The sequence below is a fragment of the Eptesicus fuscus genome, chromosome 10 (genome assembly GCF_027574615.1).
Source record: "Eptesicus fuscus isolate TK198812 chromosome 10, DD_ASM_mEF_20220401, whole genome shotgun sequence".
Classification (NCBI taxonomy): Eukaryota; Metazoa; Chordata; class Mammalia; order Chiroptera; family Vespertilionidae; genus Eptesicus; species Eptesicus fuscus.
In genome coordinates this window covers 86,246,435-86,266,819 of record NC_072482.1, presented here as the reverse complement: position 1 = coordinate 86,266,819, position 20,385 = coordinate 86,246,435, and the positions used below count along the sequence as shown (strand labels likewise).

Genomic DNA, 20,385 nt, shown 5'->3' with positions numbered 1-20,385 from the left:
AGGGGAACTAGGGAAATGTTCTTTTCCCTGGAATCACCTACCAGTTGCCTCAGGTTTAGCCTCTGACAGCTGGGCCCTGTGAGGGGAGCTTTCTCCCGGTGAATAGCCTGAGGGGAGCGTTAATGAGGCGCTGAAGCCTGGCAGGCGTCTCTTTTGGGCACAGAGAATTAGAAAGAGGGATGAGGTCACCTCCCCATTACGCTGTACTGTAATGGGAACAGTTGGGTGGCGGCTTTTTGTTTTGTTTTAATTTTTTTACAAACCATCCACTCTGCTTGAGAAAGACTGATCTGACTCTCGTGGATCTTTTATACCCTCATGTATTTTTTACACTCTATATATTTTGAAAGTAGCATATGTGCAAGAGAGGAAATTTGGATAGCACAGAGAATTGGTGCAGTGGGGCGGAGAAGATTCAGTTCAAAGATAACCATTGTTAATATTTTATTCTCATAGATTCTGACTTCTCCTCTCAGAGATTTTTATGCCTAATATTATGATACTGAGATTCTTAATCAAGAAACAAACACATATGTCACCCAAACCAAGTGTGGTCTGGGAGGAGTGTGGTGGGACTCTAGTCTCCCCACAGTATCACCCAGGCCAGGAAAGACTTACATTCCCTTCCAAATGCTGGGAGACGCTTCTTCATTCTCCGATCCTTCTTGCTCCTCCCCTAAGGCAAAATAGCTAATTTGATATCCAATAGGGAAAAATGCTATGTAAATTTAAGAGGTAATGAACACTTTTCTTTCCAAAATATTCTTAAAGTTCTTTGAGAATTGTCAGAGCATAAGATGATTGTGAAACAATATTCATCTGTTCGTTGTTGTTTTTTTTGGTACTGATGTTTTATACTTTTTCTTTTGGTTATAGAAATGTACGCAAAGAAAGATACAGTATACAGGTTAATGATAGATCGGAAGCTTTCTTGGTTCTTTTTCTTTTTTAACAGGCATCTATTATAATGTGTCTCTTTTTTATTACTCTAACTACCGCTTAGCTAAGGAGGTAAGCTACCAGAAAACCATTGGAAAATCATTTTGTCAGTATGTTTTATGCTATATGACCACAGGGGAAAGGCTGGAGCCAAAAAATTACTGAAAAATAATAGCCTGTTTAATAACATCAGCTACCAAATGGTTTCTTTTCTGTAGTTCCAGGTACTGTAGTGAGACCTCCACCTGTAGCAATCCTGTAGTAATTGACCTTCATTAAATACTGTTCAGAAAAGAACCGTGACAGCACTGCCGCTGGTGTCAGCAATTTGAGTGACCTTGAGCACATCACTTCTCTTGAGACTTCTGAGTTCCCAACTTTTAATAAAGGGGTCACAAACTGGGCAGTATCTCCCCAAAACTGGGGAGATACCACCCCCAAGGGGCACTCTGTTAATGTGTAGAAGCATCTTTTTCTTTTTTTTTTTCTTTTTTAGTGGTCAGGACCCAACTGTACTCTGCAGAGAATATAGGGCAGACCTGCAAGATGAAGAATTATTTCAGCCCAAATGCCAGTAGCAAGCACCCTGAATTACCTCAAATGTCCCTTCTGACCGTCAGCGATACCAAGTGGCTGTGCATTCATTAATTCCCTCGGGCACTCATTGCTGACCACCTGCTGTGTACTGGGCACCACGCCTCCCTCCCTGCAGTGTCTCAGGAACCCTGGCTCAGATGTGTATTCTCCTTTTCCCTTCTTTCTTCCTGAAAATCCTCCCAACAAATAAGACCTGCCATTTACAAATAAGCGTGTGTTTTTTTTAGCTCAACCCATTAAGGGAATAGATCCCAGGACTCATCATATGCTTTGGGATTTCTAATGACACCAAGACCCCAAAAGGCTCACTTCAGTCCTCCCTGAAGATTGGATGATGGCCTCGTTCGCCTTCAGTAATCCAGGAATGGAGGCCTGGATCGAGGGCTTCCAGCCAGATAATGAAATCCCAGGCGTGGAGCATGTAGCTAAATATTTCAACCGTTGATGCAATCCTTTCTAATTTTTAAAGCAAAACACCAACTGTTTTATGCCCAGTGAACAGTTTTCACTGGCAAACTGAAATTTCCTAATGTACTTTAATGGCATTTGAGGCCAGGTATATAACCTGCCTTAGAGCATTTTACCACATCAAATAGGGTCATTCATTTGCTAATTACCTATGCAGTGAGCAGCCCTGTGTAGTACAATCCCACCAGCCACCCCCTCTCTACATTGCCCCTCCGGGAGTGCTGTCCCCTCCGGGCTCAGCCCCCAGCCATCACACTGTTGAATCACTATTCACAGGGCCCTCCTCACCTTATCTCACAGCAGCCCCAGGGACAGCTTACATTCTGATTGCTTGTTTCATTTTGCAGAGGAGACCAAAGCACAGAGAAGCATGAAGGATCTGTCCAGGTCACAAAAAGCTTCAGGGTGAAAAAGATTCTGAGTGCTGCTTACAGGGCCAAAAGCCACTATGGGAGTCAGGGATGCTCTGCAAATACAGTAGCCCCCCCTTGTTCCTGGGGGACATGTTCCAAGACCCCCGATGACAGTACAGAACCCTATGTATACTATGTTTTTTACTGTACATACATATCTATGATAAAGTTTAATTTATAAACTAGGCATAGTAAGAGATTAACAATAATAATAAAATAAAACAATTATAACAATACTAGATGCCCAGTGCACGTATTAGGGGGGGGGGGGGCGGTCCCTCAGCCTGGCCTGCGCCCTCTTGCAGTCTGGGAGCCCTTGGGGGATGTCTGACTGACGGCTTAGGCCCGCTTATCCTTAGCACTTCCACGGAGGTGTCTGCCCCTTGGTTAAGCGTCTGCCCCCTGGTGGTCAGTGTGCATCATAGCGACCAGTTGTTCTGCTGTTCAGTCAATTTGCATATTAGCCTTTTATTATATAGGATAAGTAAAATAAGAATTATTTGAACACAAACACTGTGATACCGTAATAGTCGATCTGATAACTGAGATGGCTACTAAGTGACTAACGGGTGGGTATCAGATATAGCGTGGATATGCTGGGGTGATTCATGCCCTGGCCAGGACAGAGTGGGATAGCATGAGATTGCATCATACTACTCAGAACGATGTGCAACTTAAAACCTATGAATTGTTTCTTTCTGGAATTTTCCATGTAATATTTTCAGACTGTGGTTGACTGTGGGTAACTAAAACTGGGGAAAGTGAAACCATGGAAAAGGGGGGTGGACTACTGTATACATATGTATTTTTCAGCCTTAAATGAATCTTGGAGACTCTATTTTGATGTTTCTGGTCATTATAAATTCATATATGTATTTGTTCAATAACTATTATTGGATAAATATATTAGCCCAACAGGGTTTTGGGTACTAAGAATATATTCTTGTTTCCCTGGACCTCTGGACATGTGAGGAAGGCAGACATTGTGCCAATGATTCAATATTTATTATTATTGCAATTGACACTATCTCAGTCTAGGTGGTGGAAGTGAGAGAGGGTGGCATGAGTAGATTTGAGAGATGTTTAAAAGATGGAATTGGCAGAAGTCAGTGGTCAATAGGATATAGAATGGAGGAGTATTAGGGGTCACTGTTCTGAATCTGGTTGCTGGGAGGTAGGGTCACTTATCGAGGATTCTAGTGGAGGAGCTGTGCTGGGCAATGGGACAGGATCACCAGCTTCTCATTTGGTATATGGACATCGAAGTCCAGTGGGACATAAGTTTGTCTAGTGGAGACCCTACTGGACCCCATGGAGTGTCAAAGGTCACTGCAGCTTACCACAGTGTGAGAGAAACAACAGTACGTGGAGCCCAACGTATGTGTTGGTAAACGGGATTGTAGATTGGCATCCAGGCCCAAGTAACTTACAAAATGCTTCTACATGTATTGTTTCTGAGCTTCACAATGATCTTTGGGGAAAGTCAGTAAGAGTCATCTTTTTCTACTATCAGGAAATTGATGTTTCCTGAATTTGTGATTTGCCCAATGTCATACTGCTATAAGCAAGGACCTAGCACTCAAATTCAGATTTCTGGCCCCTGGCATAGGGGTTTTTTCATTTCACCATGTTACTTCACCGCATGATCAGAGTGAATTCTTCACCAACTCTCGGGGCTTTTGGAATCTCACTATTTGTGCAAAATAAATAAGAAATGAAATCAGTTAATTTTTTTCTAAACTCTGTTCAAACTTCTAAGTTTTATCACTCTTTTTTATAACAGCATTTTAAAGTTATTTGTAAACTTCTGAGATTAATATTTGTATTTATATTTACAGCAATTTTCTTTTTAAGAGTGAAATTTCAAGGACAGATGAGAGTAACTTTTACTGGCTGTGGGAAGACAGTTGTCTGGGAGAAATTAAGTTCAACTTTTGTGTAAATTCTAATAATTTATAAAACATTGTAAGACCTCTGCCCCCTTACCTCCCATTCCCAGATCTATTCCTAAAGTGGAAGGACCATCTGAAATGGCTCAGCGTATACACACAGCATATGAGGTGTTCCCCTGAGGCCCAGACACTGAGGGATCCGGAGAGTCTTCCCCACCAGCCTGTCTTATCAATTTGCCTTCTCCCCTTTTCCTCTTGGGGATGTTTAAGTAAAAATCATTTGAGTTTGTTTCTGCGTCTGTTTTAATTGCATTCGTTCTGGCTCTACACCGAACCTCAGACTCAGGGGACTTGGCCGGTCTACAGAGCTAAGTTATGGTTCTGTACTACATGAAAAGCTTCCCCCTGACCTCCTGCTGTTCTTTTCTTCCTTGCCAATAGCTCCTGGACTGTTTTGTGATCCCGGTGGTGATTTTACTCTCCTGGTTCTTCCTGCTGATCCGGTACAAGGCTGTACATTTCATCGGCATCGTGGTCTGCATCCTGGGGATGGGCTGCATGGTGGGAGCGGACGTGCTTGTGGGAAGGCATCAGGGAGCAGGTGAGTGTCTGTGTGTTCACCAGGTTGGTTACCTGCCTCTGTGGGTGAGGCCAAGGCAAGACATGGAATGTTCATTGTTGGGTGGAAGAAAAGGAACCTGGTCTTCCCATTGTCTGTGTCTTACTCATGCTTGGTTCCCCACGCCTAGAACAGTGGCACATAGGAGGTGCTTAATACATTTCTTGAGTGAATAAGGGAAGCATATCTGACCACCCATAAACAAACTTTACTAAAACTCAGTTGGTAAGTTATGGAACTTCTATAAAAATGTCAGAATAGAATTTTTCTGGTGCTAAATTCTTGTTAAGAATTTTTAATGAAGCTCTCTCTGGTTTTTTGTTGTTGTTGTTCCTAGGGGAAAATAAGCTGGTAGGGGACCTTCTGGTCTTAGCAGGAGCCACACTCTATGGTATCTCTAACGTCTGGGAAGAGTACATCATCCGCACCCTGAGCCGAGTGGAATTCCTGGGCATGATCGGACTCTTCGGGGCATTTTTCAGTGGAATTCAATTGTGAGTAAAAATAACAAGAAACTCAGACAGTAGCGTCTCTTAGGGCATGTGTTTGAAATTTTTTTCCTTTGGCGTAGGGTTGGTAACTTTATTTTATAAAAATCAAAGCTGGGAACCTGTCACCAATTCCCCACATGAAATCTGAAAACTCAACATCTTTATTAGTAAATTTCTTCCAAACTAAGTAAGTTTATTGTAAATTATTAGAAAAACATTTAATGGACTTTGAAGATGATTGACAAGAAACCATTGGATGTACATTGATTCTCCCAAACTAGCCTGTGGGTTGTTACGTAGAGAAATAGAAAAACTAAGTGTAAGTGCCACGATCTGATGCACTTCCAGAAAGGGACATTCTATTTACTAGTGACAACTGCCACCAGAAATCATAACGTTTAAATTTGCTCTTTTATCAGTTTGCTCTTCTATTGCCCATGGATTTGCATGAGTGAATCATATTTCAAATTCATCTCTTAGAAATTTTGTGTTTCCATTTCCCTTAAATAACCAAAGAACTTATATGCATACATGCATACCCCATGGAAACAGACAATAGTGTGGTGAAGGCCTGGTGGGGAGGGGGACTTGGGGGTGGGGTGTAGAGGGTCAATGGGAAAAAAAAGGGGGGGGACATCTATAATACTTTCAACAATAAAGATAATTTTTTTTAAGTAGGTAAAGATATAACACAGACATTCTCAAAAAGTCAAAACACCAAATTTTCACTAATTCTGGTGTGGGAACATATAAGCCATCACTGGTTTGTGCCTCAGAAATTGCTGTGAGAATAAGTGTCAAACGAAGTATAATTTTTCATCAAGAAAGGCCACATATTTGAGTTTCACATAAGAGATGAATAAATGTATGACCTCCTGTCTAATTTCACCAAATCTGTTTTTACAAGCAAGCAATTCTGATTTCACCAAATAATTTTCTACAAAGCAAGTACTTTGCATTTGCATTGGTTCAGTGCCTGAGATTATTTATGGAAGATATTTTAGCATCACCGTAAATATTTTGCAAATAGGCTGTTTCCAAGAATCCTCCAAACTTCAGTACCCTCAGATAGAAGTGAAGAGCTCCATAGTACACTAGGCACTGAGATGGGAAGACTCTCCGAGGATTTATTTTCGGTTCATTTTGAAAGCATGATGGCATTTTAAAGCTCCTAAGTTTGGTGCTTTAGGTGTGTGAGAGGAAAAGAAAGTGCCTACTTCGACTGTTCAGAACCAACATTTTGTAGATGGATGGCTCATTTTATGGGTTATTATTCTTGAATCCAGCAAATATATTCCTAGATCTAGTGCTCACTGGCTTCAGTAGCAATCCCCATTAGCGCCGACTGAGCCCTTCAGAGACACTGCTACCGAAATCATGGAAGTGCTGGCCTATGGGTGAGTTTGGCAAATGGGATACATCAAGGACCCACCAAAACCAAACAGCACTGGTGGCATGGTGCCACCCTCACCTCTGGGTCCTCTTCTAAAGCGGTGGTTCTCAGTGTGCTTCTCTGGTACCCTGTGAGAACCCCTCAGACATGCCCAGCCATGGTCCCTCCCAGATCTATGGACTCAGAATCGCTAGGAATGGGGCCCAGGAAGCTGTTTCTACATGCTTCCCAGATGAGTTTTTTTTTTTTGCACATGAGAGTCTGAGAATCCCTGCCTTAGAAAATGCTCAGTCAGAAAATTAATTACACCTGCAAGCACAGACATTTTCCGAACCTCACCGTTTCCTTTTCAGGAAGCATCTAAGCAAGAACAAACACGGGCCGTAGGCAGACTGCTTGGGTGTGAAGTTCAGTGGGAGGTTTGGGCTCCACCATGCCCACTGGCCCACTCACCCCTGCTGGCCACCCCCGACAAGATGCTTCAGGATAAAACCCAGTCTGTCTAATTAGACTGTCCTCTGTATGGCCCAGAGGTAGTTTTGACATTCAGTTGGTTGCTGCATGATTTGTACAAAGCTGGTGAGTGAAAAGAAGTAGGACGCTTCATAATCTTGCTCATCAAGTCCACTTTCTTTCCATTTGCAGAGCTATAATGGAGCACAAGGAGCTGTTAAAGGTGCCCTGGGACTGGCAAATAGGTAAGGGGCTTGTTCACCTAAGATGCCGGTTTCCTTAGGGAACCTGAGAAATACATTTGAAGAGTAAGGCGGGTGGGCCTGGAGCATGAACAATGAAAAGATTTAGAATGCAGGGACAAAAGAAAATGAAGTCCCCTTGTCATTTTAGGAATTCTTGCGCACTACAAGAGACTAAACTGTATGATTCATAATGTTTCCTAATTGAGCTTTGGCCCATTATCCTCATCAAGATGCCATTAGTGGAGACACAGACGTATGTCATTAGGTTAAAGACCAACCAGAAAGAAAGAATGCCCTGAGGCAGTGGGGGAGCATAAATGACAGCAGTTTGCTCTCGCCAAGCAACGCCACACTGATGTGATCATTAAAAAGCGGCACTTCGGTAAAGGGGAGAAAATGGAACTTGACAGAAAGGCATAAAAGAAAAACAATGTAATGGACATTCTGAGCCCATAAAACCTTTCAGAAGGGAGCATCTTGCAGATGAGGAGTGGCTAATTGATCCCCAGGGGACTTGGTGAACAATACCAGAAACAACTTGAGCTGGTTAGTCAAACAGGGCATCTCAGATTGCACTTCTTTCTAAAATCAGTTTTCTCTTAAAACAACAACAACAAAAATTAGGACAAGGACTTGAGATCCTAAGCGATGCTGTAATGATCACGCAGAAAGCTCTAGTAGGGACTACCATTTAATAACCTTAGGCCCCAAGCTATGCCCTCAGTGTCTGTACCAAGATGCATGAGTCCCAGCAATGAGGGGAGAGCCTGGTTTTATGGAGGCGCTTGGAAATTGTGTGCACAGTGCATGTAAATGGGGATGAAAATACACCTGGTCCCCCACCTGGAAGCTGGCTGCTTGAGCCACCTCTAGTTTATGAGCTTTGATGGAATTAATAGCTTAAGGTCACATTCTGCTTCCATGAGCTGGGTCAGCAATGGCATAAACTTCATCACACCACTTTACCTACCTTCGACCCCAGAGCAGCCAAAGCCACCTGCTGCTGAGAACACTCCCTCCGAAAATGCATTGCAAGCTACAGAATTATGCAGGACTCTCCCTGGGGATTAGTTCTAGTGACTTCCAGGGCTGCCCGGCCCTGTGGCTGTCACAGAGTCCTGCCATTTACTTTCTCTTGCGTTTTGCTGTAGAATGTTCCAATGAAATGAAAATCAATAGAGTGGAGGAGATGGGGGCGGGGCAGGGAGGGCAGCTGGGCAAGGAAACCAGAGGCAGGTTACACACGCATTTGCCTTTGTGACTCTCAGTGCCAGGAAACAAAACATTTCTGCTCGGGAACGCTTCCCATGCAGTGGTCCGTGAGTGTATATTAATTTTATATTAATAGTCATAGTAATAATAAAAAATAATCTGTCCTTTAATAATGTGGATGGCATGTGCTCGTCCACTGAGGTTCTGTTATAACTCGGGGTTAGTTAAATGTGCCATCGAAAGGTAGTTTCATTCTGAGCTCTCACATTGCCATTGAAACGTCAGTCCCCTGCAGTTGGAAATGATGAAGGGCCGTGTAAAAGGAACACATGACGGAGCCATTTGTTTAATTCCTGATGGGAAATGAGGCCACAACGGTCTGGAAAGGCAATCAAATATTCGCCCTTTTCTTCTGAAGTGATGATGGGGTTGGGTTTGAGGGTTTTTCTTTTTTTTTTTTTTTTCCTACAAGGCCACTTTTGACCTCCTTACCTCGTCCTGACCTACTGTAAGGTTCTAATGTTTAGCTCAATTCTAGGCACATATTCAGTGAATAAATATTTACTAAGTAAGCGAATGAATGAATGGCAAGAGGGTGGCAGGAGACTTCAGGCTTGGCAGTGCACTTACTTTCTGGGGAACCGGGAGATGGCACAGCAGCTGCTGGGACTCCACTGGATCATTCTAGTCCCAGGCTGTTACTTACTGCGATTGCTGGTCTCTGCATTCCCGTTTCCCCACTCATCCATTCAAATACCTTTGTAACTGTGCCCCATATTAGATTTCCTCTGTTGAACCTGGTATGGACTGTGTTTCTTGACTGATACACTCTATAAACTCATTTCCTTATCTGTATAAAGAGAGTAACACTAGTAATGGTGTTATACTGTTGTGGGGATCAATTAATTGATGTATATAAAGTACGTGACACCTAGCAAGCTCTCAATTAATATCAGCTGACAGTATTCTTTTCCAATCTCTTTAGCTTAAGTCTCTTGGTGCACGAGGACAAGTGTGAATGAATGCTATCTTCAGTGAGAAAGAAAACATTTCAATTAAGAAATGGTTGTGCACATACCCTGTCTATAAATGTATTATTGCAGCTATTATGTAGTTGTCAGTCAAAAGTCAAAGCAGTTCATTTATTCCATCAAGTTGATTGATTGTTTGAAAACCCTGCCTGGACAGCAAGTTGGGCCTTCAGATGCATTGCTAATGTCCACTAACAAGCTAATGTCCGTCTAAGAACAGCAAATCAGCACGCTGCAGCAGTCCTGCCATTCAGTCCTGTGTTCACTGTGCTAACTACACTGAGTGGCCAGATTATTATGATCTCTGAACACATAATAATCTGGCCACTCAGTGTATATCCTATATAATAAAAGGCTAATATGCAAATTGTCCCCTCGACCATGAGTTCTACCAGCAGGCAGGCTGGCCAACCGCCCATGTCCCCTCCCCCTGGCCAGGCTGGCCAGACCCCACCCATGCACGAATTCATGCTCTGGGCCTCTAATATATATATATATATATATATATATATAGATATATATAGATATACACAGATATATATAACACACACACACACACATACACACAACACACACACACACAACACACACACACACACACACACTGAGTGGCCAGATTATTATGCATTCAGAGATCATAATAATCTGGCCACTCAGTGTATGCTTTGCTCATGAAACAGGATATTCACACACGAAAACACTGACCTAGCAAAGGGGTTAACTGTGATGGCGCACACATCCCACTCCCATCCCCCTACATGTAATTTCTACAGCCTTTAAAAATGCATTTAGAACCTTAAAGCTGATGAATAGGGTAAAGCTCTACTGTGTGTCTGGTTTCCTACTCTCCTTGGCTCACCAAGTATGCTTGTAAAGTCACACCTCGCCTCTGAGCCTGCCAATTACAATGTCGCTTCCTACTGCACAAATCCTCTAGGAGGATGCATAAGCATTTACAACTTAACACGTTCAAAATGGAGCTATCCATTTTCCCTGAAAACCTGGCAATCCCTCATTTCTCTTCATCTCAGTAAATGGCATCACAATTCACCCAGTTTATAAATTCGCCAGAACCCAAGGGTATCCTTGAGGCCCTCCTTTCCCTTGATACCGACATCCAGTTTATCACCAGGACTTGCTGAGTCTTCAAGACCAGGCCACTTCCCCTCATCTCCATGGCCATTCTCAGCAAAGCCACCAGCATCTCTTGCCTGGACTCTGACACTACACTCCTTGCTGGTCTCCTCGTATGCTTTTCTCCTTCCAATCCCTTCTCTGCACAGTAGCCAGTCACCTTCTAAAAATGTAGATCAGAGATCAGCCACTTGCTGCAAACTCCTAAAGGCTTCTTATTACAACTAGAATAAGATTTCTTTCCAAGATGTACAAGGCCCGGCAGAATTCATCCCTTGCCTGAGTGTCTAACCTCAGCTCTTATCACTACCGTATTCTGTTCCTTCTGCTCAGATATCTGTCCTCTGACAGCTGCTGGAACACATCTGGCCCTGGCCTTTCTGAGGGTGTTTTCATTTGCAGAGCTCCCTACCCAGAACCCTCCTCCCCTGGCTCCTCCCCTGGCAGTTCCTTTAGTCCTCCAGCCATCAAGGTGAAGGCCACCTCCACAAAGCAGCCTTCCCTCGTCACCCTGCCTGAGGCAAGCCCCTGGCATGCCCTGGAAGGAACCTTTTCTTTCTTCACAGCCCTAGCACCAACTCGAGGCCTCTTGTCTACCCCGTTTTCCATTTCACTGCTAGCCCATAACAGAGTGCCCAGGGCATACCAGGCACTCCGTGAATAAATGGTTGAATAATTGAGTGAATGGAAAACGTCAGAGCCAACATGTGAGCATCCATGGTGTGCTAGGTAATGTAGTGGAAGAGTAGGATTCTGAAACTCTCTAGCCTTAAAAAAGGGGAGGGGGGTGCCTGGACTCTGTTCACATCAAGTTTGATTATTTTCAGTGAATTAATTTACAGCTAGATCTTGCCCTTAGCCTCAGATTCCTTAAAGGGATACAGAATTAATTTTTGTCTCCTCATGTATTGATCAGAGGTTCTTTAGTGTTGCATTTTTAGTAACTTGCTTAAAAGGCAGATGAATAATAGGTAGCATGAAACCCAAGCACAGGAAAATTGACCCCTTTTAGGGAATGAAGACTTCTGCTGGAGGCTGGAAAGCCACCATCTGATAGTACAATGACAGAATAGCCCCAGAGGACTTGTCCTTGACCGAATAGGGAAGGGTGTTCCAGTGTCCTCTGGGGCACTCCCGCCACACTAGAGGGGGCTGTTGCACTGAGTTTGCTTACTGTTCAGAATAACTTTGTATATAGGTTTGATGTGGCTTTCCTTAAATTAGGCTCAGAAATGTGTAGAATGGTTATTTGTGTCCTTAAATATAGGGTGTCCCCAAAAATGTATACATGCACTTTGAATAATTATAAAGGCAGTGCTTATTAAAATACAATTCATTTTTAGAATTGAGCTATCAGCTGTTAAAGTGTATGTACCTTTTGGGGGATACCCTGTATTTTTCAGATGGAAAAACAAACTTCTCTTTGGGGGAGTCACTATTCTTCATAGTCAAATCCTCCAAAGTGCACAGGATTCAAGGAGGCCATCTGCCCAAAGCCCACACCACATACATTATATAGCAAGGGTTCCTTGGGAAAGGTTGGTTACTTTTATTGTATTGCAAAGTCCACCGGCTTGTATTACTTATGCTTATTCTATGCCTTATTCTTTCAAGGTAGAGAAATGAGAATTATTTTTCTACATTTATGTGGTATAAACATCTACCAAAAAAAAAAAATAAACCAAACTCTAGATTTAGTTATAAACGTCTGCTTGAGACCCAACAAAATTGTGCACTTATGGAATTAGTATTAACAGTTGTGTATCTAGAGATAGAGAAAGATTGATTTAGAGAATGAGAGACTGGATGACCATATAGCATTTTAAGGGCATTGTTTTCTTTCTCTTTTGGACAACTTAGTTCTTTGATGGTTCGCAAAGCATTTACCTATTTATGTATAAAACAGAACTTACATGTGAGGGCCCATGGCATGCTGGGAAAGGTGATGAAGGAATAGGTCTCTGTGTGCTGGTGATGAGGCTGGGCAGGATTCACAAATCTGGAAGGTCATCTGTGCTCAGAGCAATGACCTTGTCTTCCCAGGGTGGTGCAGTTAGGATTCCATTTCAGTTCTCTGTCCCGATCTCTTTGACAGGTAAGCCCTTCAACTTTAAGGATGATGTAATTATTTGTCATTGTGGACAATATATGATACCAAGCAGTTCTGTTCCTATTTTGCAAATAAAAAAACTAGAAGATGAAAGAAGTTTTAACAGAGACAGATAGAAGTTAAGTACCACACAACTGAGAATAGAATTCAGAAGCCTTGACCCCGTGTTCTGACAGTAGCAGTAAGGAGCCACTCCTTCCTAGAAGGTGCAAAATATCAGCTACGTAGTGGGAAGCAGAAAGTTTCTTTTCTTACTTTGCATGTTTTAGCTGTGTATTCACCAATCCAAAACACCGGTAAACGGAATGAAAGAAAACTCCCTTCGGGCATGATCAGTGGTGTGCATGGTTCCCTCCTTTCACCCACTGTGGACGCCTAGAGGCCCTGAGGGGGCTGAGTGTTGCCTGTCTTTCTCTCCCCCAGGCCTGCTCTACGTCGGCTTCAGTGCCTGCATGTTTGGCCTCTACAGCTTCATGCCGATCGTCATAAAGAAAACCAGCGCCACTTCGGTCAACCTCTCCCTGCTCACAGCAGATTTGTACAGCCTGTTCTGTGGGCTGTTTCTCTTCCACTACAAGGTAAGTTGAATCAGGGCTGCTCTGAGAAGACACCTGGTAGGGAATTAACCTTCCCGGGCATACAGGTAGGACTCCCCTGCTGTGGAGTGCCCTGGCTGATGTAGGAAGATGGGAATGAAACTGTGTGCTAACCCCTGCGATCTGGGTGTTTACATTTCAATGATGAGACAGAGGCAACGTTTTGTCATTAGAGACCAGTAACAAGTAAAAGATAAGAAACCGTCAGAGGAAAGGGCTTTCACCACTAGGGGACAATTTTTTTCTGACACCATTCCCCGCAGAAGAGACTCTTTGTTCAGCCTAAAACTAGGAAGATTTGTGCAATCTCCAATCTAGAACCGCAAAATCCATTTTGCCAAAGGCACTGGACAAAAAACGCAGTTCCTGCAGTTTCTGTTCCCCAGGTATTTTTATACCTGCAAATAAATATGAATGGACTGTGTTAATGCACTTGTAATGCAGGTGACCTCTTGAACAACACAGGTTTGAACTGTGTGGGCCCACTGACCCAAGGTGTTTTTTTGTGTGTGTGTGTTTTTGTTTTTTTTTCAAATAAATACATTCAATACGTAATGTATCTTCTCTTCCTTATGATTTTCTTAATATTTTCTTTCCTCTAGCTTACTTTATCATAAGAATACAGTATATAATACATATAACATACAAAATATGTGTTAATCAACTGTTTATGATATTATAGTAGGCTATCAGCAGTTAAGTTTTGGGGAGTCAAAGTTAAAAACGTATTTCAACTGTGCAGGAGGTTGGCACCCCTAATCCCTATCTCTTTTTTTTTTAATGTTTTTATTGATTTCAAAGAGGAAGGGAGAGGGAAAGAGAGATAGAAACATCAATGATGAGAGAGAATCATTGATTGGCTGCCTCCTGCATGCCCCTTACTGGGGATAGAGCCTGCAACCCAGGCATGTGCCCCTGACTGGAATCAAACCTGGGACCCTTTAGTCCGCAGACCGATGCTCTGTCCACTGAGCCAAAACAGCTAATCCCTATCTTGTTCAGGGGTCAACTATAGTTTCTTTACTGAAAGATTAGGGTTTGAGTAAAGGAATGCAAAGAGATATTGTGAAGTATTTGCAGTTACCGTATTTTCCGGCGTATAAGACGACTGGGCGTATAAGATTTTCCTGGGTTAAAAAGTTGTCTTATACGCCGGAAAATACGGTAGTCCAATATATCTAATCCATTATATCTAATCCCATCAATATAGTCCAATATACCGTATTTTCCGGCATAGAAAATGACTTTTTAACCCAGGAAAATCTTATACGCCCAGTCATCTTATACGCCGGAAAGTATGGTAATATATCAGCCCTGAAGAAAAGAAGAAACTATTCATCCCAAAGATGGTAGTCTTTTTGAAGATTACCCCCACCCTAACCCAAGGCACGCATGACTACTTGGGTGGCACATGGCAGTCACATGTTATACTTTAAATGCTACACTCCCTGCAACTGTTAACAATTGATCGAATTGGTATGTGAGGAGAGACCTGCTTGTCATTCTTTAACTAGGCCTGCAAGATAAGGGTCAATGGGGACTGTGACCAGTGTGACAAAGGACAAGTATGGAATATCCAAACAGATAAGACCAAATTAGTACAGGCAAAAGAAGAGGCAGACGAGAAAAGCTGTTCTGGCCACTTCTAGCCAAGTGCTTCCCCAGTGGTTTTACAGTTAACATCACCAGCACATGGGTGTGGCCAGCTGATGGGGCTTCTTGGTGGGCAGGGCATCTTCATCCAGGTCAAACTGGTCTTGGAGGTTCTGGGAGAAATGCTGCTATGGGAAGAGTATGTACTTGAGAGGACCAGAGACCAAGCAGCTGAAGTGAATAATCTACAGTAATAAAACAGAAATATGCAAATTGACCATACCTCCACAATGCCCACCAGCCAATCAGGAGTGGGTATGCAAATTAACCAACCAAAGATGGCAGGTTAATTTGCATACACAGGTGCAGAGCATCTGGGCAGGGCGGGACACCTGCTATGAGGGGGAGGACGGGGGGCAGAGGGAGCTACAGGAGTGGCACTCCGGCCAGAGCGGAGAAGACTGAAGGCTCCGGCCAGAGTGAATACTGAAGGCTCCGGCCGGAGCGAAGATGGAAGGCAGTGGCCAGAGCGAAGGCCTGGGTCCCAGGTGCCAGAGGAAAACCGGTACCGGCAGCCAGGGGAAGGAAAGCCTATTGCACAAATCTTCGTGCAACAGGCGTCTAGTCAGTAATATTACTGAGAGAAGCCAAAGTCTTAGCCAAGCAACAGACTGAGAAGGGCAGGCAAAGGTGGAAAAGAGGTCACAAACAAGAGGTGGGGAAAGTTGCTATGGTGTAGACAGGAATAAAATGGACCCTGTGCCCAGTGTGGTGGCAAAAATGACAGCTTAAAGGAACTGAGACTGGACAATGTTTATACATTGCTTATACATTATTTTTTCCTGGATAGTGCAATCTGTGTTTCCTGAATGTACACTGGTCCTCCTAAGGGTTAAAAGGTGAAGTCACATGCTCTTCTCATGCTGTTCCCACCCACAGTGCAGGGAGGTCCAGCTCCCCTCACCATCCCACTCCATACACATCCTGTTATTTTCCCTCAGCCTGGGACCACCTGGCTGAGGTCTCCGCAGCACAGCACAGTGGCTGCCAGGTTTCTTCTCCTCTCAGCAACTCAGCATCCACATCCCGTCCATTCCTGATGCGTGAATTCAGTGCGCAGCAAGGTTTCCTTTAATTGCCTTTATACGCTCCGGTGCTAGAAGAAAACCCTTTAATGTCCCTTGGGAAAGATGACTGAAATCAATCGCTCTAGTTGAGGACTGCGGTCACTTCCTGGGCAGTCCAGAGCCAGCCCAGCGCTCGGCGACCCCTTCAGCAGTGTTCCTGAAAATCTGGTGCACCAGGGGCATTCGCTAAAAATGCAGATTTGGGGGCCATGCCTCTGAGCCACAGAATCAGTAAGAGATATTGGAAATCTGGGTTCATTAGGGGACATGTCTCAGTGGGTCTGCATTGTTAACTGGCTCCCCTGTGAGGCCTAGGCTTTCTGAATTCGAGAACAAATACCTGAGAGATGTGGCTTGAAAGTGCTCATTTCTATTTAAATGTATCGCTCCTCATACTTCCACTGAATTTTGGGTAGACCTGGAGCTCACCACACAGACAGCCATCAGGAACCAAAAAAAGCCAATGAGCCAGGTAAAGTCTGATTCTCTGCAACCCATCTTCTCCCATCAGTTGTATGTTGCTATTGACCTGGGATAAGTAATTTTGCTAAAGAGGAAACCATTAGTAACCCTCACCAGGCTATCATAAGGGAGGCTGTGTTACCTGGAAATTAAATTCTTATAGCACCAATGTGGAGGTGTAATAGATGTTTTTATTTCTTAAAGCAACATTTTTTTTTGCTATACACATATATTTCTTTACTACTTAAAAAATAAATTTCCTTAAGGCAAAACACAATAGGTGTTTTTTTTCTAGTTAAAATTGATTCCTAGTATCTTTATTAAAATTAAACTTTCAAGATAATAGTTGGTTCATGTGCCATTTTAAGAAATAACAGCTAGAGATCCCATTTACCCATTTACCCTTTGCACTAGTAACATCTTGCAAAACTATCAGAATATTAACATTGATACAGTCAACATATGAGCATACTTCAATTTATTTAACCCAGGGTTTCTCAACCATGGCACTACTGATATTTCAGACCAGACAATTCTCTGTTAGGTGGAGGGGGTCTGTCCTGTGCATTGTAGGATGTTGAGTAGCATCCCTGGCCTTGACCCCACTGCCACGAACTCCCCCCTGCCCCCCACCCCCCCGCGCAGTAAAGACAATCAAAAATGTCTCCACACATTGCTAAATATTGAGAAACACAGCTTTAACAATCCCCAATTATTAAAATCAGATGGTATCTCTTTGGTTTATATAAACAAGTAGAATTAGCTTGTGCTAAATCTTTGTTCACATCTATTGTTTCAATGTTTTTAAAATAAGTCTCATAATTTGTTTGTTTCATTGCAGACAGTATTTATAAAGCCCTGTTACTATTACAGCAACCGATATTAAGACAAATTCTATTTCTCCTTTCCCTTCAATCTCATTGTACTTACAGTTGATACCACACCACTTATTTCTTGCATGAACACTGCCTTGTCCTATTCCCTAATTGTTTTATGAACAATGGTATTTAATATCTGCCAAGAAATAAGTTAAATACTCCATTTAAATCTAAAACTTAAAAAAAACCCACTTTATTTTGCCTTAAACAAGTTCTAAAGGAATCTTTTGAGCAATGTTTGAATCTGCAGTCAGATAGTCATTGTTTGGAAAAACGGTTCCTTTTCTCCAGGGCTCACCCTGCCTGCCTCAGAAATTGGCAGTGAGCTTGCTTCTCAGGTGGGAAGCTCTTCGGAGTTGGGCAGAAGGGCAGTTCTGAGTGGCTTGCAGGTTTCCACCACAGCCAGGTGGGCCATCTCAGAAAATGATTTTATTTTTTATTTTTTATTTTTTAAATATATATGTTTTTTATTGATTTCAGAGAGGAAGGGAGAAGGAGAGAGAGATAGAAACATCAATGATGAGAGAGAATCATTGATTGACTGCCTCCTGCACGATCCCCACTGGGGATTGAGCCCAGTGGGGATCGAGCCCGCAACCCAGGCATGTGCCCTTGGCCGGAATCAAACCTGGGATCCTTGAGTCGGCAGGCTGACGCTCTATCCACTGAGTCAAGCCGGCTAGGGCAGAAAAGTGATTTGAAATAACACCTATTGGAGGCACTTTGATCTATAAGAGAAATTTCCGGTCAGTGCAAAAATCTTGGCAAATTTTGTAAAATTTTAAAATGGTGATGTCATATGATGGGGTGTGTGTGTGTGTGTGTGTGTGTGTGTTGTGGTGTGTGTGTGTGTGTGTGTGTGTGTAGCAGTGGGAGAACAAAACTTTTTATATCTTTTCTTTGGAGAAAGGTCTATTTAAATTCTTTGCTAAGTTTTAATTGGGGTGTGTGTGTGTGTGTGTGTGTGTGTGTGTGTGTGTAGCAGTGGGAGAACAAAATTTTTATATCTTTTCTTTGGAGAAAGGTCTATTTAAATTCTTTGCTAAGTTTTAATTGGGTTATTTGTCTTTTTACGATTGAGTCATAATATTTATCATACACGCTGGATACTAGACTCTTATCAGATATATAATTTGCAAATATTTTCTCCCACTCTGTGGTTGTCTTTTCAGTTTCTTTTTAGTGGCCTTGGGAGCACAAACGTTTTCAATTTTGGTGAAGTCCAATTTATCTATCTGGTTATACTTTTAAAAACATGAAAGGAGCCAAGTCCATCACACCACAGACTCTGGGCCACCAAGTCTCCCTGGTGGTTTCCGGAGCTGCCTAGTCATTAATGATGCTATTGCCTCGAGATGTCTGCTCTAAGGGATGGTTGAAAGCCACAGCCTAAGGAAGAGAAGTTTCCATTCAAGTGAGGGCATCTTTAACCATATACAGAGCAATGTGTGGAATTAAGCCAGTAACCCTCAATGTTGGCTGCACATGGGAATCCCGTGAAGAATTTAAAAAGAGCTGATGCTTGGGTCCCACTCTCACTGATGCCGATTGAAGCGGTCTGCGGTGTAGCTCTAAAAACCAGGCTTTTAAAGGCTCCCCTGCAGCCAGAATTGAGAGCCACTGATTCAGATTTACTCTATGTGGCTGCAAGCAGGTAGGACTAGCACCACAGGGTGAAGGTTATAAGATTACAGCTAAATAGAAAGAAACCTTGTTAGCAATCAGTTATCCAAAAGCAGGTAGGAGTTCCCCTCACTAGAGGAGCTGGACGAGAATGTGAGAGGGACGAGGTGAGGGGCCTTGCGCTCCAGTGCTGAGCAATGACCAGTGACCTCTAAGATCCCATTTGGCTTAACTACATCCTGCAGTTATAGTTTATTCTTTCACTTAATCACGATGTCTTCACTCCAAACTACCTCCTGGTCTGGTCATAAATATCTGTAGCTTTCGAAAGGATATTGCTTACCCAGGCAGAACTAAATGATTAAAGGAAGCTCTCCTGTGCAACATTGATTATTTGCCTTTTCTCACTTTCCACTCTTGGAAAAAAATCCATTCCCTCCCCCTGCCCCCATCAGTCCACTGTCTGCCGCTTCTCTGCCTGTTGTGCTGGCTGCCGTGCTGACTGGGCAATAAAGCCCACGTCCTGGGAAGCAAATGACCCACTTCTGAAATAGACTATCTGCATTGTATAGTGTTCCTGTAAACTCATTTTACAAGACTTTTAAAAAGTGGTTATTTATTTCTGTTATTACCTGACCACATAATCGAATCCAGAACAGTAAATCTATAGCAATCCATGGAAATTGTAGGGGGAAAAAAACTTTACTGGGCTTCAGTGACCTCTCAAACCCAAACCCAGGAAGAGATTTTTAAAAATCCTCACCCAAGGATATTTTACTTTTATTTTAGAAAGAGAGAGAAACATTGATATGAGAGAAACATAGATCAGTTGCCTCCTCGTACATACCCTCACCGGCGATTGAAGCCAAAACCTAGGTATGTGGCCTGACTAGGAATCGACCCCCACCCCCAACCTTTTAGGTGTATGGCACAACGCTCCAACCAACTGAGCCACCCAGCCAGGGCCGAGATTGACATGGAGGCTTTCCAATTGGATGGTGTGTTGGCTTTTCAAGGTCAGAGCTTGACCAGTTATAAACTCTATCTTCTTATATTAATTGTACAAACACTTTTGAAATGGAAAGGGTATTAGTTTCCATTGGCTGCTG

The 20,385-nt window shown here is 42.9% G+C and overlaps 1 protein-coding gene across 1 annotated transcript in view; it reads left to right on the top strand.

Moving 5' to 3' along the window:
* Positions 1 to 20,385, top strand: part of SLC35F1 (solute carrier family 35 member F1) — a 287,997-nt gene that overhangs the window by 249,601 nt on the left and 18,011 nt on the right. The window contains exons 4-7 of the mRNA XM_008138863.3: positions 4,751 to 4,910; positions 5,266 to 5,422; positions 7,458 to 7,510; positions 13,421 to 13,575. Coding sequence (XP_008137085.1) covers positions 4,751 to 4,910; positions 5,266 to 5,422; positions 7,458 to 7,510; positions 13,421 to 13,575 — 525 coding nt within the window. The remainder of the gene's footprint in view (positions 1 to 4,750; positions 4,911 to 5,265; positions 5,423 to 7,457; positions 7,511 to 13,420; positions 13,576 to 20,385) is intronic.